The 26,550-nt window shown below is 41.5% G+C and overlaps 1 protein-coding gene across 20 annotated transcripts in view; it reads right to left on the bottom strand.

The window, feature by feature from the left end:
• The window catches only part of LOC132495108 (uncharacterized), a 310,462-nt gene that overhangs the window by 106,497 nt on the left and 177,415 nt on the right, over positions 1-26,550 (bottom strand). For 13 of the 20 annotated variants that reach the window (XR_009533211.1, XR_009533205.1, XR_009533207.1 and 10 more), the window contains exon 5: positions 4,035-4,188. Coding sequence is in view for 13 of the 20 variants with exons in the window: in XM_060106716.1 (XP_059962699.1) it covers positions 4,035-4,188 (154 nt within the window). In the remaining 7 variants the exon portion in view is untranslated. Of the gene's footprint in view, positions 1-4,034; positions 4,189-21,683; positions 21,894-26,550 lie in introns of all 20 variants that reach the window. The other 7 variants (XM_060106724.1, XM_060106725.1, XM_060106726.1 and 4 more) reach the window with 1 other exon arrangement.

Raw genomic sequence — 26,550 nt, 5'->3', positions numbered from 1 at the left:
ACCATGCAAGATATTTATGGAGAAACTATACCTCGAAGCAACCCATCAATGAAAGATGAAACACTGACGAATATTTGCCCACTAAGAATTTACTGCCCAATACTTCCAGATTGCCCCATCCTTCCACCCTTTGACATCACCCAGGAAGCCTACTCCTATGTCCTTTAGTGTGATATTTTATCCAAGTCTGAAAGTGTCTGGAAGAGCCAGAGTCCCCAAGCCTGTGGCAAGTTGCCCACAGTGGTGAAATCCTACAGCCCCACAGTTTCAGGAGGGGCAAGTGTTTAGAACACGGAGCTGAGAGTCCAGGCCATGGGGTGAGTGAGGATGAGAGAATCCAATGAGGATGAGAAGATACACGTAAGGTATTTCTGATATAGTATCTGAAAGCGATTTGAACACTATAAAGTCCCAAACAATGACAGATGCTGTTGTTTTCTCGGTCTTTTAAAAGAAAATTCAAGTGTGTTTTCACCTCATAGTCTCTGCACTTGTATAAGTTTGATAAGCTTTCAACCAAACTGTGCAAATGAAAAGAAGTCTCTCCTGTTTGCCCCGTTACTGTTGAAACACCCCTCTCTGAAATAAGCCACTTCTTCTCCTCATAAAAATCCTTCTGTCCAAAATAGAAACATAACTGTGTTCTGTTAAAGTGGGCTTTTTTTCTTATTATGTTTAGTTTCTATTATTGTAAGAAAACACAGCAAGTATAAGCAACCCATATGGGAGATACTTTTCATGTAAACCTCTTGCCTCTTGATTCTCTCTCCATCACTCCTTTCTTACAACATCAGCTTCCTTGAGCCCATTCTTATGCTAGTATGTTGCCTACACTGTGATCAGTTTTAACAGACCTCCAAAATGCCTGTTAGCACAGAGTCCATGTAATGGTCAGAACGGAAAGATTTCCTAACCTGAAATGCCTGCATTAGCAGTTACATAAGTTGTTGACATGTGGCCCCTCATCAGGTTTTATCTACGAATCCAAGACCCTTACTATTTAGGGTCAGCCCGAATTGAGGTCAGCCTGAATTGAGGAGCCCTGTGTGTTTTGGATTTGGATTTTGTTCCAGAGCCCAGTAAAATGAAATTCCTTGCACATAGTAGGATGCATGCACATGCGCACACACACACATATCTTATTCATTAAATAAGTGACTTTATACATTTGTTGTGACAATTAAATGATGCGCAGAATGTGAGTCGCTTAGCCCAGTGCCCAGTAAACAAGAGACAAAGTTTCGCTTTGATAGTAATTTGAGTGTGCTATTAGCTCCCCACCTTGTGCATCTAAATCAGAGGAAGGACATGCTTTTCTCTCATGCCGTCTGCCTTCACTGGTTCAACCAGACCCAGGTTTACACATGTTTAGTCCAGTGTAAAGCCTGTCTTTAAAAATTTGTGTAGCCAAAGGGAATCTCATACTGGTCATGGCATTTATGTTGCTTTGTGATACACTGTGTTTTTAAATGTGGTGCTGTCAATTGATTTAAGTATTTTATTGGACAATTTTACTGTTCTGGTGCCCCAAAGCTTTTTAAAGCAGGAACCAGTTTTTTAAATCAAATAGATAAAGTCGTTGCACTTGAAATAACAGCAGTACAAGTAATAGGGCCAGAAATTCCACTTGGGCTGTTGAATTATTTCCCTGGAAATTTTCCTAAAATTTAGGGGAAGAGCAACACCAACCTCCTAAGCCCTTTACCTGGTGTCACCCAGGCACCCAAGTCCACTTCCCTGAAGTTATTGCCAGGATCCAGGCCACAGGGGAATTTACTCATCTTCCTGGGGAGAGGTAGCCTGACTTCAGCTATTTCTCAAGTCCCTTTGACATCCAGTTGTATCTCCCCCATCACTGATGGAATAATGGATAATGAGTCATCATTTTAGACTATCCCTGCAAACTGTTGCTTGTATCTGTTTTGTAAGCTGAAAATCACCTTAATTTTAGCACAAAGGGGCTCTCTACTGTCCAAAATATAAACTGTTTTCTTATAGAAACACTGAAGTTAAAGAACTTTAAAAGTTAGCATCATTAGTAGTAGAATATTCTAACCTTACATGCCTCCTGCTGTGATGCAGTATGGATCACTTTTGAAGACATAGATGTTTAACCTGAATTGAACTAAACCTTTGACCTAACTTCCAATTTACAAGAAGTATAGGAGATAGAGGGAAAAAAGTTAAATAACACCACAATAGAACAATAAGAAAAATTCAAAATGTGGGAAGCTGTGCAAGATAACTGGCCTAGTCTCTCAAAAAGTGATGTCATGGAAAAAAAAAAAAAATAGAGGTGGAATCAGTTCCAGATTAAAAGAGACCAGAAACACCAAATGCAACGCATGACTTTGAATGAATCCTCATTTGAAAAACACATACATAAAAGATATTTCAGGGACTATTGGGGAAATTTGAATTTAACTATTAGATGATATTAGAGAATTACTGCTAATGGTCCTAAATGTGATTATACCGAAGGGTGTTCTTCTTTTTAGGAGATGAATACTGAAGTATTCAAATATAAAGTATTACATCCAAATGATTAGTAAAATATTAACAATTGTGGAATCTAGGTGGTTGGTATATGGGTAAATAATTGGACTATTCTTTCAATAATTTTATATGTTTGAAAATTATCATGACAAAAGAATTTTTGAAATATTGGTTTTCTTGTGTGAACTTCTGAAGTTACTAACAATTTGGGCACTTGAGAATTCACATGTCTACTTCAGGAATTGGGGATTTGTGGGGGGAGGCCACTTAAAATCTGGCCACTACGCCCTGTTCAGTGCACTGTGTAATTTCTCAGTACTCTTGGTCACCATTTCAAAGGAAATATGTAATAATTATTCTTTATGTGTAATCTTTGCTAAGAGTTTAAAGAGCAAACAGATCAGGTACACAATAGTTCATGTATAGATGTATCTGGTTCATTATTTATTAGTCAGAGCCTATACAATTCTCCCTTACCTCCCCTGATCAAATATCATGTTTCATACCCTTCCGTAATGCAGATTTCAAAGTCCTAGACTTGTTAAAACCAGGGTCATTTTTCTGCATTTCTCATAAGAAGATTAGTTTCTAAATCCAAGATGAAAGAATTTCTCAGCACAGTAATTGATAAAGAAAATACACCTTGGAACAAAATAGTTGGTTTAATCACTGGGGTAAGGAAAGGGACATTCATTTGATTGATGAAATAGAAAGGAGCCAGGCTTTGTTTAAATTGGCAAAGGCAGCATTATTTGGGGTTTCTGTGTCTTCCATGAGTCATAATATTCAAAGTTACTGCAATCACAAGTATATGAGGTCCACAGTGGTGCTATCACTCTTACTGTGCCTGCCCTTGGGTGTTATAACAAAACAGGGCACAAGTGCACATGAAATTATTTCAGTCAGGGGCCAAAGTGGAACTAAAAACCAGGTTCTGAACAACTGAATAATTGAATATATGTTGAACTGTTCCTGTTTGGAGGACTTATTTCCCTGGAAAACACTTCAGTCTGCCACTTCCTATAAAGCACTCTTCTACTAGTAAAGTGAATCCCCACATTACAAGCCCTCACCATTGAATCTCATCTAGGCCCCTCTTCTGAGACACCTCATCAAGAGAGTATTTTATTCATTTCTTTAAAACCTAAAAAGAAAACTATGGATATTCATTCCATCCATGTTTTCATTCTTCCATTTATTCTTTGGATTTATTAAATCCCCACTGGATGGCAAGCACTTCTAGTACTTAGAAGAGAGTAGACAGCATAATCAAGATTCATCAAGGGGCTTCCCTGGTGGCACAGTGGTTGAGAGTCCGCCTGCCGATGCAGGGGACACGGGTTCATGCCCTGGTCTGGGAAGATCCCACATGCCGCGGAGCAGCTGGGCCTGTGAGCCATGGCAGTGAGAGGCCCGCGTACCGCAAAAAAAAAAAGATTCAAGATTCTTGCCGCCTGGAAGTTACACTCTAGTGGGAGAGTGGCAGCAGGTTAATAATGAAGAAAGAACAGTGAAGACCGCAAGTGAGGGGAACCTACCTTAGATATCGTGGGCCAGAAAGTCCTCCTGAGAAGGTGAACTTGGCATTAAGATGGTTGATCACAGTTACCCATGTGGAGATCTGAGCAAGGGAATTCCAGGCAGAGGAACCAGCGAACGCAATGGTCCTAGGGCAGGAGCAAGCCTGGTGGACTTGAAGGACAGAAAGAAAGCCCGAGTTACTGAAGTGTGGTGAATGACAGAGAGTGAAATGAAATGTAGGTTTGGGTTAAGAGATTGGACTTTATTCTAATTTCATTGAGCAGCCATTGGAGGGCTTGAAGCAGGAGAGTGGCATGATCTGATTTACACTTGAAAAAGACCTCTCAGGCTAATGCTTTTGATCAGGGACTATCTCCTCACATTTAGCCCAAATTCCTCCCGCTGCAATTAATGTGCATTTTCTCTCCTCACAGTGAAGAGATGCTACTTGATGCTGATATTAGTTCAGATGCCTGAGGAAGCATCAGATGGCTATATCAGGACCCCCAGAAGGCTGGAATGAATGTAGTAAGAAGACCGGGATGATGATCATCAACCTGAACTACAATCAGAAGCCGCTGATAAAAAATAAAACCTGTTTCCTTCCCCACTGATGGTGGGGCCAGTTCTTTCCTTAGCCCTCCTATAGTTGTCACATTCTCATTGATTCTCAAATCCCACCTCTCCACCAAGCAATCCGTGGCCGCAGCAGCATCAACATGGTGGAAGACTGTCCCTCGTATTCATGGTAGGGAACATAATTGTTGGTGTAAAAGAATATTAAAGTTGGGTGGATGGGACTTCCAGTGGACTCTCCTTAGCATAACAACAATTTAACTGGAGAAAATTACAAAAATTAAAGTAAAATCACTTAAAAGTCCTGAGGGGGGATAAGGAAGATGGCGGAAGAGTAAGACGCGGAGATCACCTTCCTCCCCACAGATACACCAGAAATACATCTACACGTGGAACAACTCCTACAGAACACCTACTGAACGCTGGCAGAAGACCTCAGACCTCCCAAAAGGCAAGAAACTCCCCACGTGCCTGGGTAGAGCAAAAGAAAAAACAGAGACAAAAGGATAGGGATGGGACCTGCACCAGTGGGAGGGAGCCGTGAAGGAGGAAAAGTTTCCACACACTAGGAAGCCCCTTCGTGGGCGGAGACTGCGGGTGGCGGAGGGGGAAGCTTCGAAGCCACGGAGGAGAGCACAGCAACAGGGGTGCGGAGGGCAAAGCGGAGAGATTCCCGCACAGAGGATCGGTGCCGACCGGCACTCACCTGCCCGAGAGGCTTGTCTGCTCACCCACCGGGGCGGGCGGGGGCTGGGAGCTGAAGCTCGGGCTTCGGTCGGAGCGCAGGGAGAGGACTGGGGTTGGCGGCGTGAACACAGCCTGAAGGGGTTAGTGCGCCACGGCTAGCCGGGAGGGAGTCCGGGAAAAAGTCTGGAGCTGCTGAAGAGGCAAGAGACTTTCTCTTCCCTCTTTGTTTCCTGGTGCGCGAGGAGAGGGGATTAAGAGCGCTGCTTAAAGGAGTTCCAGAGACGGGCATGAGACGCTAAAGCTGCTGCTGCCGCCGCCAAGAGGCCTGTGTGCGAGTGCAGGTCACTGTCCACGTCCCCCTTCCGGGGAGCCTGTGCAGCCCACCACTGCCAGGGTCCCAGATCCAGGGACAACTTCCCCGGAAGAACGCACGGCGCGCCTCGGGTTAGTGCAACGTCACGCCGGCCTCTGCCGCTGCAGGCTCGCCCCGCATCCGTACCCCTACCTCCCCCCCGCCTGAGTGAGCCGGAACCCCCGAAGCAGCTGCTCTTTTAACCCCGTCCTGTCTGAGCGGAGAACACACGCCCTCAGGCAACCTACACGCAGAGGCGGGGCCAAATCCAAAGCTGAGACCGGGAGCTGTGAGAACAAAGAAGAGAAAGGGAAATCTCTCCCAGAAGCCTCAGAAGCAGCGGATTAAAGCTCCACAATCAACTTGATGTACCCTGCATCTGCGGAATACCTGAATAGACAACGAATCATCCCAAATTCAGGAGGTGGACTTTGAGAGCGAGATTTACTATTTTTTCCCCTTTTCCTCTTTTTGTGAGTGTGTATGTGTATGTTTCTGTGTGAAATTTTGTCTGTATAGCTTTGCTGTCACCATTTGTCCTAGGGTTCTATCTGTCCATTTTCTGGGGTTTTTTTTGTTCTGTTTTTTATTTTCTTAAAAAAAATTTTTTTTCTTAATAATTATTTTTTATTTTAATAACTTTATTTTATTTTACCTTACTTTATTTTATCCTCTTTCCTCTTTCTTTCTTTTCTTCCTTCCTTCCTTCCTACTTTTTCTCCCTTTTATTCTGAGCCACATGGATGAAAGGCTCTTGGTGCTGCAGCCAGGACTCAGTGCTGTGCCTCTGAGGTGGGAGAGCCAACTTCAGGACACTGGTCCACAAGAGACCTCCCAGCTCCACATAATATCAAACGGCGAAAAACTCCCAGAGATCTCCATCTCAACACCAGCACCCAGCTTCACTCAACGACCAGCAAGCTACAGTGCTGGTCACCCTATGCCAAACAACTAGCAAGACAGGAACACAATGCCACCCATTAGCAGAGAGGCTGCCTAAAATCATAAACAATCCACAGACACCCCAAAATACACCACCAGACGTGGACCTGTCCACCAGAAAGACAAGATCCAGCCTCATCCACCAGAACACAGGCACTAGTCCCCTCCACCAGGAAGCCTACACAACCCACTGAACCAACCTTAGCCACTGGGGACAGACACCAAAAACAACGGGAACTACGAACCTGCAGCCTGCAAAAAGGAGACCCCAAACACAGTAACATAAGCAAAAGGAGAAGACAGAAAAACACACAGCAGGAGAAGGAGCAAGATAAAAACCCACCAGACCTAACAAATGAAGAGGAAATAGGCAGTCTACCTGAATAAGAATTCAGAATAATGATAGTAAAGATGATCTAAGATTCTATTTACAAGATCCAAAATCTTGGAAATAGAATAGACAAAATGCAAGAAACAGTTAACAAGGACCTAGAAGAACTAAAGATGAATCAAGCATCGATTAAAAACACAGTAAATGAAATGAAAAATACTCTAGATGGGGTCAATAGCAGAATAACTGAGGCAGAAGAACGGATAAGTGAGGTGGAAGATAAAAGAGTGGAAATAACTGCTGCAGAGCAAAATAAAGAAAAAAGAATGAAAAGAACAGAGGACAGTCTCAGAGACCTCTGGGACAACATTAAACGCACCAACATTCGAATTCTAGGGGTTCCAGAAGAAGAAGAGAAAAAGAAAGGGACTGAGAAAATATTTGAAGAGATTATAGTTGAAAACTTCCCTAATATGGGAAAGGAAATAGTTAATCAAGTCCAGGAGGCACAGAGAGTCCCATACAGAATAAATCCAAGGAGAAATACGCCAAGACACATATTAATCAAACTGTCAAAAATTAAACACAAAGAAATCATATTAAAAGCAGCAAGGGAAAAACAACAAATAACACACAAGGGAATCCCCATCAGGTTAACAGCTGATCTCTCAGCAGAACCTCTACAAGCCAGAAGGGAGTGGCAGGACATAATTAAAGTGATGAAGGAGAAAAACCTGCAACCAAGATTACTCTACCCAGCAAGGATCTCATTCACATTTGATGGAGAAATTAAAACCTTTACAGACAAGCAAAAGCTGAGAGACTTCAGCACCACCAAACCAGCTTTACAACAAATGCTAAAGGAACTTCTCTAGGCAAGAAACACAACAGAAGGAAAAGACCTACAATAATGAACCCAAAACAATTAAGGAAATGGGAATAGGAACATACATATCAATAATTACCTTAAATGTAAATGGACTAAATGCTCCCACCAAAAGACACAGATTGGCTGAATGGATACAAAAACAAGACCCATATATATGCTGTCTACAAGAGACCCACTTCAGACCTAGAGACACATACAGATTGAAAGTAAGGGGATGGAAAAAGATATTCCATGCAAATGGAAATCAAAAGAAAGCTGGAGTAGCAATTCTTATATCAGACAAAATAGACTTTAAAATAAAGACTATTAGGGCCTCCCTGGTGGCGCAAGTGGTTGAGAGTCTGCCTGCCGATGCAGGGGATACGGGTTCGTGCCCCGGTCTGGGAGGATCCCATATGCCGCGGAGCGGCTGGGCCCGTGAGCCATGGCCGCTGAGCCTGCGCGTCCGGAACCTGCGCGTCCGGAGCCTGTGCTCCACAACGGGGGAGGCCACAACAGTGAGAGGCCCGCATACCGCAAAAAAAAAAAAAAGAAAAAAAAAATAATAAAGACTATTAGAAGAGACAAAGAAGGACACTACATAATGATCAAGGGATCGATCCAAGAAGAAGATATAACAATTGTAAATATTTATGCACCCAACATAGGAGCACCTCAATACATAAGGCAAATACTAACAGCCATAAAAGGGGAAATCGACAGTAACACACTCATAATAGGGGACTTTAACACCCCACTTTCACCAATGGACAGATCATCCAAAATGAAAATAAATAAGGAACCACAAGCTTTAAATGATACATTAAACAAGATGGACTTAATTGATATTTATAGGACATTCCATCCAAAAACAACAGAATACACATTTTTCTCAAGTGCTCATGGAACATTCTCCAGGATAGATCATATCTTGGGTCACAAATCAAGCCTTGGTAAATTTAAGAAAATTGAAATTGTATCAAGTATCTTTTCCGACCACAACGCTATGAGATTAGATATCAATTACAGGAAAAGATCTGTAAAAAATACAAACACATGGAGGCTAAACAATACACTACTCAATAACGAAGTGATCACTGAAGAAATCAAAGAGGAAATAAAAAAATACCTAGAAACAAATGACAATGGAGACACAACGACCCAAAACCTATGGGACGCAGCAAAAGCAGTTCTAAGGGGGAAGCTTATAGCAATACAGTCCCACCTTAAGAAACAGGAGACATCTCGAGGAAACAACCTAACCCTGCACCTAAAGCAATTAGAGAAAGAAGAACAAAAACCCCCAAAGTTAGCAGAAGGAAAGAAATCATAAAGATCAGATCACAAATGAAAAAGAAATGAAGGAAACGATAGCTAAGATCAATAAAACTAAAAGCTGGTTCTTTGAGAAGATAAACAAAATTGATAAACCATTAGCCAGACTCATCAAGAAAAAAAGGGAGAAGACTCAAATCAATAGAATTAGAAATGAAAAAGGAGAAGTAACAACTGACACTGCAGAAATACAAAAGATCATGAGAGATTACTACAAGCAACTCTATGCCAATAAAATGGACAACCTGGAAGAAATGGACAAATTCTTAGAAATGCACAACCTGCCAAGACTGAATGAGGAAGAAATAGAAAATATGAACAGACCAATCACAAGCACTGAAATTGAAACTGTGATTAAAAATCTTCCAACAAACAAAAGCCCAGGACCAGATGTCTTCACAGGTGAATTCTATCAAACATTTAGAGAAGAGTTAATACCTATCCTTCTCAAACTCTTCCAAAATATAGCAGAGGGAGGAACACTCCCAAACTCATTCTACGAGGCCACCATCACCTTGATACCAAAACCAGGCAAGGATGTCACAAAGAAAGAAAACTACAGGCCAATATCACTGATGAACATAGATGCAAAAATCCTCAACAAAATACTAGCAAACAGAATCCAACAGCACATTAAAAGGATCATACACCATGATCAAGTGGGGTTTATTCCAGGAATGCAAGGATTCTTCAATATAAGCAAATCAATCAACATGATACACCATATTAACAAATTGAAGAAGAAAAACCATATGATCATCTCAATAGATGCAGAGAAAGCTTTCGACAAAATTCAACACCCATTTATGATAAAAACCCTCCAGAAAGTAGGCATAGAGGGAACTTTCCTCAACATAATAAAGGCCATATATGACAAACCCACAGCCAACATCATTCTCAATGGTGAAAAACCGAAACCATTTCCACTAAGATCAGGAACAAGACAAGGCTGCCCACTCTCACCACTCTTATTCAACTTAGTTTTGGAAGATTTAGCCACAGCAATCAGAGAAGAAAAGGAAATAAAAGCATTCCAAATTGGAAAAGAAGAAGTAAAGCTGTCACTGTTTGCAGATGACATGATACTATACATAGAGAATCCTAAAGATGCTACCAGAAAACCACTAGAGCTAATCAATGAATTTGGTAAAGTAGCAGGATACAAAATTAATGCACAGAAATCTCTGGCAGTCCTGTACACTAATGATGAAAAATCTGAAAGTGAAATCAAGAAAACACTCCCATTTACCATTGCAACAAAAAGAATAAAATATCTAGGAATAAACCTACCTAAGGAGACAAAAGACCTGTATGCAGAAAATTATGACACTGATGAAAGAAATTAAAGATGATACAAATAGATGGAGAGATATACCATGCTCTTGGATTGGAAGAACCAACATTGTGAAAATGACTCTACTACCCAAAGCAATCTACAGATTCAGTGCAACCCCTATCAAACTACCACTGGCATTTTTCACAGAACTAGAACAAAAAATTTCACAATTTGTATGGAAACACAAAAGCCCCCAAATAGCCAAAGCAATCTTGAGAATGAAAAATGGAGCTGGAGGAATCAGGCTCCCTGACTTCAGACTATACTACAAAGCTACAGTAATCAAGACAGTATGGTACTGGCACAAAAACAGAAAGATAGATCAATGGAACAGGATAGAAAGCCCAGAGTTAAACCCACGGACATATGGTCACCTTATCTTTGATAAAGGAGGCAGGAATGTACAGTGGAGAAAGGACAGCCTCTTCAATAAGTGGTGCTGGGAAAACTGGACAGGGACATGTAAAAGTATGAGATTAGATGACTCCGTAATACCATACACAAAAATAAGCTCAAAATGGATTAAAGACCTAAATGTAAGGCCAGACACTATCAAACTCTTAGAGGAAAACATAGGCAGAACACTCTATGACATAAATCACAGCAAGATCCTTTTGGACCCACTTCCTAGAGAAATGGAAATAAAAACAAAGATAAACAAATGGGACCTAATGAAACTTCAAAGATTTTGCACAGCAAAGGAAACCATAAACAAGACCAAAAGACAACCCTCAGAATGGGAGAAAATATTTGCAAATGAAGCAGCTGACAAAGAATTAATCTCCAAAATTTACAAGCAGCTCATGCAGTTCAATAACAAAAAAACAAACAACCCAGTCCAAAAATGGGCAGAAGACCTAAATAGACATTTCTCCAAAGAAGATATACAGACTGCCAGCAAACACATGAAAGAATGCTCAGCATCATTAATCATTAGAGAAATGCAAATCAAAACTACAATGAGATATCATCTCACACCAGTCAGAATGGCCATCATCAAAAATCTAGAAATAAATGCTGGAGAGGGTGTGGAGAAAAGGGAACACTCTTGCACTGCTGGTGGGAATGTGAATTGGTACAGCCACTGTGGAGAACAGTATGGAGGTTCCTTAAAAAAGTACAAATAGAACTACCATATGACGCAGCAATCCCACCAATGGGCATATACCCTGAAAAAACCATAATTCAAAAAGAGTCATGTAGGGCTTCCCTGGTGGCGCCGTAGTTGGGAGTCCGCCTGCCGATGCAGGGGACACGGGTTCGTGCCCCGGTCCGGGAAGATCCCACATGCCGCGGAGCGGCTGGGCCCGTGAGCCATGGCCGCTGAGGCTATGCGTCCGGAGCCTGTGCTCCGCAACGGGAGAGGCCACAGCAGTGAGAGGCCCGGGTACTGGAAAAAAAAAAAAAAAAAAAGAGTCATGTACCAAAATGTTCATTGCAGCTCTATTTACAATAGCCAGGAGATGGAAACAACCTAAGTGTCCATCATCGGATGAATGGATAAAGAAGATGTGGCACATATATACAATGAAATATTACTCAGTCATAAAAAGAAACAAAGTTGAGCTATTTGTAATGAGGTGGATGGACCAGGAGTCTGTCATACAGGGTGAAGTAAGTCAGAAAGAGAAGGCAAATACCATATGCTAACACATATATATGGAATTTAAGAAGGAAAAGAAAATGTCATGAAGAACCTAGGGGTAAGACAGGGATAAAGACACAGACCTACTAGAGAATGGACTTGAGGATATGCGGAAGGGGAAGGGGAAGCTGTGACAAAGCGAGAGAGTGGCATGGACATTTATACACTACGAAACCTAAAATAGATAGCTAGTGGGAAGCAGCCGCATAGCACAGGGAGATAAGCTCGGTGCTTTGTGACCACCTAGAGGGGTGGGATAGGGAGGGAGGGAGGGAGGGAGACGCAAGAGGGAAAAGAGATGGGAACATATGTATATGTATATCTGATTCACTTTGTTATAAAGCAGAAACTATCACACCATTGTAAAGCAATTATACTCCAATAAAGAGGTAAAAATAAATTTTTTTAAAAGTCCCTGGAAATTATCTTAAGGGCATAGAGCAAAAGGAGAAATATTCATTCAAGATAATCTACTAAATTTCATAAGAACAACAAGCATCCAAGGCATGTCAGCCATGACCTGCTCCTTTAAATCCCATACCCTGGGCATATGCAGCTAGGAAGATAGGGGCCTCCCCTTCCTGAAGTGCACAATCTAGGCTATGATTTCACCCCAAGAGTGGCATGTTACCAGTAATATTTCTCATTCCCCCACCCCACCCCAACCTAGCGTTACAGAAGCTCTGTTCCTAGAAGGAATGATCTAGGGGATGCGGCTCCCTTCCCAAGTCCTGCACCAGTTGTAGCCCACTGAAAGTTCAGGGGCCCTGATCACCCTTGCCCAGCTCCATCATAGAGGTTCCCTTTGGGGTAGGGCAAGCTGAGAAGGCCAGGGGCTGGCACTGGCCCCCCAAGCAGTGCTCTCTTATAGAACTGGAGTATAGCTCTGGTGCAGTGGCATGGGGGTTCTACCCAGGGGATGAGGCAGACCCAAAGGATGAAGAGTTCTGAAGCTCTGCCTGAGGGGGGCTGACTGTTTGGAACAGAGAGTAGAGAACTCCATGCGTAAGGGTGTTTTTGAAAACACTGGAGATCTTGGTAGACAGTAATTAAGAGGAGAATGATAGCTCCAGGAGACAAGCAAAACAGCAGTGCAGCCAGAAGTTTAATAGAGAGAACTGGGAAAAGAGCAGCCAGGAAAAGCCCTCCCGGGATCAGTCATCCCAGGATGGAAGCCTTGCTGGCACAAGGGGCTTAAACACTACCGTTGACCAAACCATGAACAATAGGTATTCTGATCCAGAGTGACTCCTAGGTTTAAAACTAAAATTACACTCACCCCTGACAAACTGGCAGATTATGGGCATGCCCAAGGCTGAGCCCTCTTGGGAACAATCAGAGAAAGAACCTCCAAGCTACAAGCCCTTGGCTGAACATGGGGCAATAAACACAAATTCCCTCAACTGTAATAGCAACCTCGAGGCCATACACACAAAATGGTACAGATGAACGTATTTGAAGGGCAGGAATAGAAATGCAGATGTAGAGAACAGACGTGTGGACACAGTGGGGAAGGGGAGGGTGGGAGGAATTGGGAGATTAGGTTTGACATAAATACACTACCATGTATAAAATAGATAGCTAGTGGGAACCTGCTGGATAGCACAGGGAGCTCAGCTCGGTGCTCTGTGATGACCTAGATGGGTGGGCTTGGGGTGGAGGGAGGTCCAAGAGGGAGGGGATATATGTATACATATAGCTGATTCACTGCAGTGTACAGCAGAAACTAACACACCATTGTAAAGCAATTATACTGCAATAAAAAAATAGAGAGAGAGCGCGCAAAAATCTAACTGGCTAAGGGGGCTAAGTACAACCTTTGACCAATAAGTAGCTTATGCCAATACAGACCCAGGGATGATCCTTAGGTAGCCAGGCTAAAAGACAAAATCAAGGGGGAAAAATGTAAGCATTGGTAACTGGGCTGCACACTAGGGGGGAAATAGATGTCACAGGATTAGTTCAGCCAAGTCACTAAATAAATAAACAACTGACAAAGCCAACAACAACCACCACCACTCCTGGGGAGTAAGGGAGGGTATCAGTATCTAGAGTTGTTATACTACCAAACTGTCCACTTTCAAAAAAATTGTGAGACATGCAAAACAGTAGTAACGGGCACACCTAGCATCCAGATTTTGGTTTCTAATACCATTCTCTTTATTAGAGAAACAGGATTTTCTTAGAGAAATGACTGATTCTAGGACAGGTGCAAGAAATATACAAGATGAACCCAGAGCATCTTGCAATGACAGAAAATAAGGAAATGCTAAAAAATAAATTAGTTAAAACCATATGTTAATAGAGATATGCCAAAGGGATATAGGAGCCAACTGAAAGACCTCCCAACGGCCAAGGTTGGAACAATTTGAGCAAAATAAATAAATAAAATAACATTGGATTATAGCCCACAGTATAAAATAAATATCCATGTGTCCACACTGACATAGAAAATGATTGAATAAATAAATAAATGGGGAGAAGAGAAAAATCTCCTGGCAGGAGAATTTCAAATAATTTATGTAGATATTCCATCCTTAATGAGGGAACCATAACTCCGCACTCCTTAAGTGTAGACTGCTCACAGTAACTTCCTTCCAAAGAGTCAGTATGGACAATAGGGGTGGGTGAGAGTAATAGAGGTGGTGGAGAAACCTGAGAAACATTATCTCAGCCAACTGGTCAAGGTCAATTATCAACAATGATAAGTCATGCTGATAGTATGTATCCTTGGTATGATATAATGAATATGGCACTTGACCTCTATGGTTCTCCTCTCCATACCCTATAATGCCAGTTTAATCATGAGAAACACACTAGACAAATTCCAGTAGAGGAGCATCCTACAATATACTTGACCAGTGTTCTTCAAAGCTATCAAGATCATCAAAAATAAGGAAAATCTGAGAGCTGTCACTGCCAAGAGGAACCTAAGGAGATACAAAAACCAAATATAATGTTGTATCATGGATGGGATCATAGAAGGAAAAAAAATTAAGTGAAAACTAAGGAAATCTGAGATATGTACCCAAAAGAATCAAAAGCAGAGACTCAAACAGATATTTGTGTACCCATGTTTATAGCAGCATTACTCCCAATAGCTAAAATGTAGAAACAATCCAACTGGTCATCAATAGATGAATAAATACACTGCGGTATGTATATACAATGAAATATTATTCAGTCTTATAAAGGAAGGAAATTTTGGCATTGATGAACTTTGAAGACATGATGCTAAGTGAAATAAGCCAGACACAAAAGGACAAATATTGTATGATTCCCCTTACATGAGGTAGCTAGTTAGTCAAATTCATAGCAATAGAAAACAGAATGGTGGTTGTCAGAGGCTGAGCAGAGTGGAGGCTGGGGAGTTAGTGTTTAATAAGTACAGAGATTCAGTGTGGGAAGATGAAAAGATGGATGGTGGTGATGGGTGCACAATAATGTGAAAGTACTAAATGCCACTGAACTGTACATTTTTAAATGGCTAAAATGGTAACTTTTAAGTTATATATATATATGTTATCACAATTTTAAAAAACTAAGACAGTCTGAATGAACTATGGAATTTAATTAGTATATCAATACTGATTCTTTAATTGTGGCAAATGTACCATACTAATGTAAGAAGTTAATAATAGGGAAAATTAGGGGTGGCATATGTAGGAACTCTTCTATCTTCTAAATTTTTCTATAAATCTGTAAGTATTCTAAAAACTAAAGTCCATTTTTAAAAAAAAGAAAGTAGTAAAGGAGACATAGAAGAAAAACAACAAGAAAAAAGACATGAGACACAGAGAACCAAAAAATCAGAATGTCAGATTAAGTCCAACTATATCAATGATAACGTTAAATGTGAATGAACTAAACAATCTAATCAAAAGGAAGAGATTATCAGATTGGATTTAAAGAACAAAAACAAGATCCAACTTTCTGCTACTTATAGGAGACATAATTTATATTGAAAGATACAAATAAATTGAAAGTAAAAGGATGGAAAAAGATGTATTATGCAAACAGAAACCATAAGAGAGCTAGAATGGCTATACTAATATCAAGCAAAATAAATAATGTGGTCACCCAGCTTGCTGCACCAGTTTTTGTGGTCGCTTGCAAGATGGACTCCCTCACCCAAAATTTGGTTCCAATGTCAAGACTAATGACACCACACCAAAGGGGTACGAAAAGGTTCATTACTTATATAATGAGGCTATCTGAGGGCAGCAAGGCAGGCTTCCAAAGCTTGTCTGAAAATGTGTTGAGAGAGCAGGAAAAGGAGACTGGCTTGGGATTTTTTCATTGTTATAGCTAGGCAATGAGGCCAGGTTGAGGGTTCCCATACACTGCCACAATAGAAATACATTCACTTATGTTAAGGGAACTCCAGGTTATAAGACCACAAGCAGTATCTCCAAAGAATCCAGGGAAGTGTCCAGAAGAGAAAGAGAAAACATTGAACATTTACTAAGTCCTGCCTTGAACTTCAACACTTGAGGAGTCAGAAAGCAAGTTTAGAACTATGGCGAAGTAAGAGTAGAAAGGAAGCAGAAAGATGACCACACTCCCTTCTCTGACTGCCGGCTGTCAGTCAAAAATACAACAGGATAATGAGATGGAGAAGGACTGTGAGGGGTTCTGACTCTTGGAGATTAAGGTGCTGGCACCTAAGTGGCAAGAAGGAGACAGTCAAGAGAGAATCTGGGGCTTCCCTGGTGGCGCAGTGGTTGAGAGTCCGCCTGCCGATGCAGGGGACATGGGTTCGTGCCCCGGTCCGGGAAGATCCCACATGCCGCGGAGCGGCTGGGCCCGTGAGCTATGGCCACTGAGCCTGCACGTCCGGAGCCTGTGCTCTGCAGCGGGAGAGGCCACAGCAGTGAGAGGCCCGTGTACCATAAAAAAAAATAATAATAAAGAGAGAGAATCTGCAGACAGACTATCCCAGGCAAAAGGAACACACCTAATTCCTTGCTGAGCCCATAGCTAGTGCTCCATCAGTATAAATCTTAATGCTGCATCTCATAGGAAGACTTACAAAAATCATTGTTAGCTAAACAAATTCTCCCCCAGTAGCCTGGAGTTTTAGAAAAATGTAACTTAAAGTCATCAAACACTTCACCTATTTATGTATATACCATTCATATGCCAAGATTCAGCCCACTGGTATATCAGGTAAAAAATCTCTGCTGGTCCCCACACATGTGATTATAATTTCTCTTCCATCTTGTATGTCATTGGTATTGTATAACTTCAACATGTGATTTGATAAGGGAATTTTGCTAATGTTCTGTTCCTCTTTCTTTCTAGGAATAATGTTTTAATTAACGTTGTTCTTCAAGCTTCTTAGCAAAAGTATGACCCGTAACATTTTTCCTGCAAGAAAGGAAATGTGAACTATGTCATTCTCTTCTTTGCCTTTAGAAACAAAATCACTTGATTTGTATCAGGAATTATTTTGCAGCAGTTCTGGAAAAACTCAATTGGTTTACCAGAGAGGACAGGGAGGTTAAGGGGATGCAAACAGAAGTAATAATATCAGTTGTTATTATTATAATAATGAATATTTATTGAGCACTTGCTTTATGCCAGGCATCATGCTAAATGTCTACATGACTTACTTAATCAGACAACAACACGGCAGGGTAGACATTATTATTTAAATTTTCCAAATGAGGAAACTGAGGCTTAGAAAGTATAACTGTCTATTGTCACATGGCTCTAGAAACTGAACTCAAGCAGTCTAACTCCATATTTGCACAGCGAAAACCTGACCATCCCATGAGTATACCATGCTGCTTCGATGGGAGTGGGGTGGAATTAAGTAGAAAGTTGAAGAAATCGAAGGAAAACTGGGCAACATAGGCAAGGAAAGAAGAGTTTTAAGAAGAGGGATTTTAAGAATTGTCAATAGTGTTTCAAGACCCTGAGAGTGGGGTCCTTGTTCAGTTTTGCACCCCAGGCGCTTTCTGAGAGCTTCATGCTAGGCCTAGCTCTGGGAGGCAAGAGCAGTGGTAGGAGATGGAAACAGACAGGAATAGGGGGAGAACCCTGTGGGGCCTTGCGGCCTCTACTGAGAACTTCGTTACCCAGAGCGAGATGGCAGTCATCGGAGAGTGAGGAGGAGAGAAACAGCGTAGCCTAGTTTAAGCATTTAAACTCTTTGGCTGCAGGATGATAACAGGGTGTAGAAGGGTGAGGGCAGGAGCTAGGAGACCAGTTAAGAAACCATTGCAATAATGCAGGCAAAAAGTGATCCTAACTTGGACCAGGTGGCAATGGGATAGTGAGAAGTGTTGAATTCTAGATAGATTTTGAAAGTAGAGCTGTTAGATCAGATGTGGGATGTGAGAGAGTGAGTCAAAGATCACATGGAAGATTTTACCCTAAGCAGCTACCACAGAAAGCCGAATAAGCAGAGGCCTAACAAAAGGTCTACTGGATTTGGAGTTTAGGAGATGCTAAATGATCTTGGTGAGAGCATTTCAAGGGGAGCGGTGGGGATGGAAGTAAGGCTGAGCCTAGCTGAGTAATAAGTGAAACGTGAGGAAGTAGAAGGAATAAGTATAAGCTACTCTTATGACTGTATATGGAAAGGAGACTTACGATAGCTAGGACACCTTGGGTTAAGGGAAAGTCGTATATATATTTTTTAAGATGGGGAAAAATTGAGCATATTTATGTGCTGAGAACAAGAAACCAATAGAAAAAGAGTGATTGAAAGCACCTAGTAGAGGGAAGAGTGATTAACTGAGCTCCCTGAAAAGATGGGGGGTGGAAGTGACCAACCCAGAACTCATGTAGAGGGGCTAGGTCTGAACAAAGGGGGACTTGGAAGGGAAGGAGGGGTGTGGATGTCACTGTTTCTACATGAGAGAAGAAAGAAGTTGAGAGAGTTCTTGCTGGGTCGGATGTACGTTTTCTGTGAATTAGGAGGTAATGTCATGAGCTGGGTTGTTCAGAATGAGAACAGTGAAAAATTTAAATATTTTCTTGGGGAAAGGAGGCATAGGATTATGGCTGCAGTGAGGACCCAGCAAAAGCTAGAGATTGTAAATATGTAGCAGAGCCAACTCACGTGGTTGTATGAAACAGACTTACATAACAGTAAACAGTTTCTGCAATAAAAGTTCCATCCACAGACACAGTGGACAGCATCCAGTTTCTTGAAAATTAATAAAACATGATCTACAAGCCCAAAGCCACAGTTTCAACTATTTAAGAAAGAATTGTGCCCAAACTTTCCTACTCAAGTTATGCATAGTCTACACCAAAGCCTAGTGCTAAAATAGGTTTAGGTCAACATCAGATTTATTTCATTAAAGAACCCCACACCCCCTGCCTCTTTCACACAGTTTTTTTTTTTTTTTTTTTTTTTTTTTTGCGGTATGCGGGCCTCTCACCGTTGTGGCCTCCCCCGTTGCGGAGCACAGGCTCCGGACGCGCAGGCTCAGCGGCCATGGCCCACGGGCCCAGCCGCTCCGCGGCATATGGGATCCTCCCAGACCGGGGCACGAACCCGTATCCCCTGCATCGGCAGGCGGACTCTCAACCACTTGCGCCACCAGGGAGGCCCTTTCACACAGTTTTTAAGAATATATCCACTTCAGTTTTCAGTCTTGCTTGTCCATTTCAACATCCAATTTCTCTGATAGTAACAGATATCACATAATTATGAAACTTTTAACTTTCACCTTTTTTTGTTTTTTCAAATGGAGAGAATACTATTTAGTCTTTACCTAAAACATAAATCTTAAAATTAAACTATTTCATTCTAGAAACTTTTCCAGCATACTTTTAAGATTTCATCAAGTCTTTCTACTTCAGAAAGAGAGATAATTAAGTGTAGGTGAAAACTGCCTTATCATTGCAGTAGTTGTATCATTATTTTTTTTTCCATTGGGCAATGTGCTTAGCAACTTGCACATTAAGCCTTCTATTAAAGTTATATTAACATCATAAATATGCAAAAACGAAACCACTCTGAAAGTTCAAAATAATAGCAATAACCTTTCCCTCATATAAAACCTTTTATCTGAAGACGTCCATACACTTCCCCAAAAAGCCTGAGTACCTGCCCAACCACTTTTGCAAGAAGCCAATCAAAACACCAGCCTCACTTTTTTCACTGACTCAAAATGCTAGTAAGGATCACAAAGGAAACGCCCAATAAAATCATGATTTTAATTCTTAATGTTTCCTATGGCAGCATTTATAATCTTTAAGAGGACCAGACCTCTAGTCTGTATGAAATCCCAAGTGGCTGCCTCCTTCTTGGCTTTATTCTTTAGCCATAGCTGATAGAGTGTGATGGGGGTGGGTAGCTGAGAAAAACTCTCACATGTGACTGGAGAAATACTCACATCTCTCACACAGAGACACACATGCACCCTGATGCAATCATGGCTAGAAACGAATCAGGGCCCTTGACGCAAGAGCCCAAGACTAATGCTCTCTGAGGAGTCCATGGGCCACCTGGTGAACTGGCTACATCAGGGCCATTACTGAACAAAGCACAGTGAGCAACGAGCAAAAAAGGGAAAAGGAGGGGCTGAGGCCTTGGGTTCCAGGATTTGTAACATGTGTTCTTGAGATTATTCGCTGGTAATTATAGGGCACCAAAAAGGGAAACTGAGCTTTGGCCTGATTCACACATGCAAACTCACTGTGAGATCAAGGGTGACTTCCTTTACTGCCCTGGGCCTCAGTTTCCTCATCTTTAAAAATGAGGAAATTAGGGCTTCCCTGGTGGCGCAGTGGTTGAGAGTCCGCCTGCCGATGCAGGGGACACAGGTTCGTGCCCCGGTCCGCGAAGATCCCACATGCCACGGAGCGGCTGGGCCCATGAGCCATGGCCGCTGAGCCTGCGCGTCCGGAGCCTGTGCTCCGCAACGGGAGAGGCCCGCATACCTACCGCAAAAAAAAAAAAAAAAAAAAAAAAAAAAATGAGGAAATTATACAACTACATCAGGAAGACTCCTTCTCCTTCCAGCGCCCTATGAAATACTCAGTGTCATTATTTCCTGTTCCCTCAAGAGAAACAGAGTGTCATTGAAAAGACTGGGGGGAATTGTTCTTCAGAAAAGTATTTCAGATTCTTCAAGGAAGTATGACAAGTTCTCTGGCACGTCTCAGCCCTACTTCTTCCATCTGAAACGACAGACAGTGGAGAGGAAAAGCATCTCTCTCTTCATCCTAAAGTCCTATAAATGTCCGTGAAAGGCATTTTACCAACACATGTACACTTCTGTGGACAGAATCAACAGGAGCATTTCTGACCTCCGCCAGTCTCCTGGAAATGCCAAGTGTGGAGTACCTCTTACCACAATGGCTAATTCTGCCCAGTCACCACCTTCTGAGACATTATTCCTTAAAGGGCCATTTTCCTAGAATCGCATCCCAGGGAGCCATTTATTAAAGAAGTAACAAAAATCCATAAATATGTCAGCCTCGTTTTTCACCTGAAGGAGAAGTGAAAAAGAAAGATAACTTTCCCCAGCCTAGGTCAAGCCAAATTTAGGACTTTAAAATAACAGTAAGAACATTTGGGGGAGGGGAGCCAAGGAAGGACCCTTCAGAGACAGCAACAGATGCTCATACCCGGGCAGTGGCTACTGTACAGACGAGGTCCCCAGGTCTCTATTTTGCTTCTGAGAAAGTGGGAGTAGGAGAGGGGTTGTCCTAGATTTTTCATTTGAATTGATGTCCCTGGAAACCATGTTTCTTCAGCTATGGAGGGTGTCTGAGGTCTTAATTACTCTCTCCAGATGGGATAACAAAGGTCCTGGATAAGCTGTTCACCCTAAAGAACTGAGGAAGAAATGAAATTAGTAAATCATATTAGTGTAACAATCACTATAATTCTTGTCACCAATTCCAATGTGTGGAGGTTTTTCCCACACCAATCAGCAATTCTCTGACACCAGCTGGTCATCCTACAATTCAACTCAATTCTGACCCTATGTACTGGGAGATAGTGTCACATCTCACAGGTTAACAGCTCAGCCCTACAAGTCTTCCCCCCATCCCTCAACTTCAGACACCAATCAGAAGTCCAAGTTGTCACCTGTGCTTCTGACTGACATGCTCTAGATTGGAGGTTCCAATAACCTCCTCCTTGGGTCTGATGAATTTGTTAGAGTGGCTCAGAGAGCTCAGAGGAACATTTTACTTACTTAGATTATCAGTTTGTTATAAAAGGATATAACGCAGGAACAGCCAGATGGAAGAGATGCAGAGGGCAAGATATGGGGAAAGGGTACGGAGCCTCCATGCCTTCTCCCAGCCACCACCCTCCCTGAATCTCCATGGGTTCACCAACCCAGAAGCTCTCTGATCCCCGACTACCCCCTGTTACACAGACATGATTGATTAAATCTTTAGCCACTGGTGATTGAACTCAATCTCTAGTCCCTCTCGCCCCGTGGAGGTGGGGAGTAGGGGGTGGGGGGACTGAAAGTTCTAACCCTCTGATCACACAGTTGATTCCACTGGCAACCAGCCCCTATCCTTAGGTGTGGTTCAAAAGTCACCTCACTAATATAACAAAAGATACCTTAATCATTCTCATTGATTAGAAAATTCTAAGGGTTTTAGGAGCTCTGTGCAAGAAACTGGGATGAAGAACAAATATATATTTATTATATATAAATATTTATTATATATAAATATAAATATATTTATTATAAATATATATTTCTTATTATAAATCACAGTATCTCACACACACACACACACACACACACACACATGCTTGTCTTCTCTTTCTCTTTCTCTCTCTCTCTCTCTCCTTTCCCATCCCATCTTAGTCTCTCAGGGTATCTCTCTGGCACATTGACTAAGAACCAGACTCTGGTTTCCAATAGATATGGGCCTAAGTTTCAGCCTTGCCATGACTTTTTCAAAAAATCTTGAATGACTAATTAAACTTCTCCAGTACTGCTTCCTTATCTGTGAAATAGTAAAAACTATTAGGTTGTAGCAATTGAGAAAATACATGTGAAGTACCTACCACCATACTGGACACTTATGTCACATTTTATGTATGGTAAGCATTATTATCTCACAGATCACATCGTGAGATATGATATGATATGTTTCAGATTTTCAATGTTCTGGTTATAGTGAGACTGATTTCAGGCCGCGCTGTGGGCCAGCTGGGATTAAACCTTCCACCACAGGGCATTTGCTGGGCCATAAGCAGATGAATCCTTTGTCTCTTCATTAGTATGAAACCAAGAAATGGGTGGATCTACAACAATGCCCTGTGTATCCAGAGCTTTTTCAGTTTTTCTCATGCAGCCTCTTCAACAAAGGTCCTTGCGTTATTGTTTACATATGTGGCACACACACAGACGTGCGTGCGCGCGCACACACACACACACACACTAACACACAGCGACTTTTATGCTGTTGAGAGAAGCCAAATAAACATTTTTTCCCTTTGTTTCTTGACAATTTAACAAGCCTGAGGAAAAAGATGTGGCACCAAGGAGGGACAAAACAATGGAGAGACATGACCAGGAGCGGGGGAGGGGAGAAAGTATTGGGAAGAGGATGTGCAGAAAGATTTTTTTTTTTTTTTGGCCACAGAGTTCCTGCTAAAAGTAGTTAGGAAGCTCCACCACCCACCACCCGGGGTGTGTGACCTCCTGGTAATTTCCCCAGGGAGTCACCCCTCAGAGAACTTCTGCCGAATCAGAATCAAGAGGAAGCTGAGCTAGGTAAATTCCCAAACTGAGGGGGCTGGCTGGGTGATGACCTAAAGACAGACTGGGACAAGTTTCTAGGCGGGTTTCCCCTTCCTGCTCTGACAGCTCAGCCAAGAAGAGGGGGATGCCGTGGTCAGGGATTCTTGCTGGTATTTTCCGTTGTCGCTCAGCTTCCTGGGTTTGACATGAAGGAATCTGAGGCTTTCTGTGACCACTCTTATTGTCTGGGATCCTTTCCTCAAGAGGCATTCATGAATTTCTCAGGACTGCCAGGAAAGAGTGTGAGTCACGACTTCTAAGCAGACAATATTCGGCTTTAGAAATTCCCAGAGATATGACTTGTTTATAGGAAAGGAAACAGCTATTCTGAGCTGCCAGGGGAAGAGGAAAGCGCTGATCATTTTTTCAAACGCTGTGTTGAAAGGTCACACAAGCGGCCAGAGTGCCAGCAAGAACCTGGTATAGACACTGATGTTAGTAGTTCATTTGTCTACGTTTTGGAGGATATTTTTAGGCTTGGCATTTAAAATGCAAGGCTCATGGCACTGAAATTCTACTCTCAGTCTTAAGCCCAGAGGCCTGAGCTGGCCAAGTATGAGCTAGCATGGGGGTTAGGGGGATGTAACTGAGGGACCTGTTGGCTTGGCTGAGGGAGCGGAGCCTGCACCTTTGGCTGGAAAGAGAGGCACACACACAAAGGCACCATCTTGGACAACCTTTGAACTTCACATTTCATGAGCAGGCCACTGATTTTCATTCCCATTGTAGGGAAAGTAAAATTTCCTCTACCCTCCTGCAATCTCCAGCTGGGACTGACAAAAGATAGATTAACAGGAGAAAAGTATACACATTTTATTTACATGTAAATGGGGATCCTCACAAGAAAAATGAAGACCCAAAGAAGGGACTAGACCTATGTGCATCTATACTAGGTTGAACAAAGAGTAGCAGTTGTGGAAAAGTAGCTAAAACATAAGGGGTGAACAAAAGGAGGATGAACTACTCTAACAAGGTCCGTTGTACAAATTTTTCTCAGCTTCAACTCCCCATCTCTGGTGATAAGAATGTTTCTTTCTCCTGGTACCTCAGAGTGCCCTTATTGCCTCTGCTGTTTTTCAAGCACCTTTAACGCAAAGTACTTAACATGCCAAAGCATCATGTATTGAGATGGCATGTCCTCAACTTCTCCACTGTATTCCATGGTGCCCCCTCTAATGTGTTCTCTTCATAGTGTTAACAACTGTGATGTCAGCAGTCATTATCTTTAAAAACTGTCCAAAGCTACCAACTTTAGAGAATGTGCCCAAGGAGAGAAACTCAGGGGGATTCTCTCCCATAACACGTGCTTCTGCATTGGCCCACTTTCTTGTGTATTGAGTTTGGTCCTGATATGTTCAAACTCATAAAGGCACCATTTGCACATTTGTCCTTGTTAGCAGAGCCAGTCACCTGATCACAGAGATTGATTTCCAAGAAAAAAAAGAATCCACTGAGTATTCACTGATTCAACAATAATTAACCTATGTGATCATTTCATAGATACCACATTTGATAAAATCAACACATTCCCCTAATTATGAAGTAAACATTCAAATAGAATTAGGATGCCCCTTAAATGTGATAAAGGTGCTCTTGGCTTAAAATAAATAAAGAGTATATTTAATTTGTAAACATTGGAAATATTCAAAATCAGAAACAAACACAAAGATGTCCTTTAATATTATAATCACTTTAGATTCTCTGGCTAAGGCAATAAGTCATGAAACAAAAAGAATCAATTTTGTGAACTAAGATACTAAAGTACTTGAAAATCACATAAGCATATATCTGGAAAAACCAAATGAATTAGCTAAAAGCTTTCTTAATTAATAAAGAGTTATAAAGTGGCTTGGAATAAGATAACTACCTAAAAAGCAATAGTACTCCTATATACTGACAATAACTAAATAGACCATATAATGGAAAAGGAAAGCTATTCTAAGAGCAACAAATATAAAAGACCTACCAACTCAATGAGAAATGTATTAAAACTTTTAAAACCTTGATTGAGAGATATAATTTTAATAATTAATAGGAAGAAATACATTTTTATTAGGTGGAAAAATTCAACATAAAGATGTCAAGGCTTCTCAAACTTATTAAAATAATTCTATCCAAAAATACAACAGGACTTTTCTGGGAAGTCATTAGAATTAGTGTGGACTAATTGCCAAGCTTGGTGCTTATCTTATAACAAGGGCCCAAAACTCTAAAGAGGAAAAGTTAGCAAAATATATTCTTAGGGATCGATCTTGTCAGATATCAGAACATAGGTGTAAAACATCAGTAATTAAAACTGTGAGTTTGATATAAATGTAAAAATATAAACCAAAGGAAAGTGATCAAACACCCTGGAACAGATCCTGTTACACTTAATGTCACATTTATAGATGGCTCTGTAGTTTACAAAGCTTTCTACTTGCATTATCTTTTATGCTTCAAAACCATGCAGTGAAACAATTATTATGCCTATTTTCTTTATGAAGCAACTGATACTCAGAAATTAGGAGACTTGCCCAACATAATAAAATGAAGATGAATGTGGACTTGAGCCCAGATTTTCTGACCTCCCAAAGCACACCTCCTTTTACTATGCTGTTCTCACAAAATAATGGAGAATGGACTTTTTTTTTAGTGATACTGAAATTTAGAGAAAAAAAATATTTAGATTTGCCCCTTACACCATATGCCCCTGCTAAAGATAAACAAATAACAAC

The sequence above is a fragment of the Mesoplodon densirostris genome, chromosome 8, assembly GCF_025265405.1.
Source record: "Mesoplodon densirostris isolate mMesDen1 chromosome 8, mMesDen1 primary haplotype, whole genome shotgun sequence".
NCBI lineage: Eukaryota > Metazoa > Chordata > Mammalia > Artiodactyla > Ziphiidae > Mesoplodon > Mesoplodon densirostris.
This window is presented reverse-complemented; position numbering and strand designations above follow the sequence as displayed.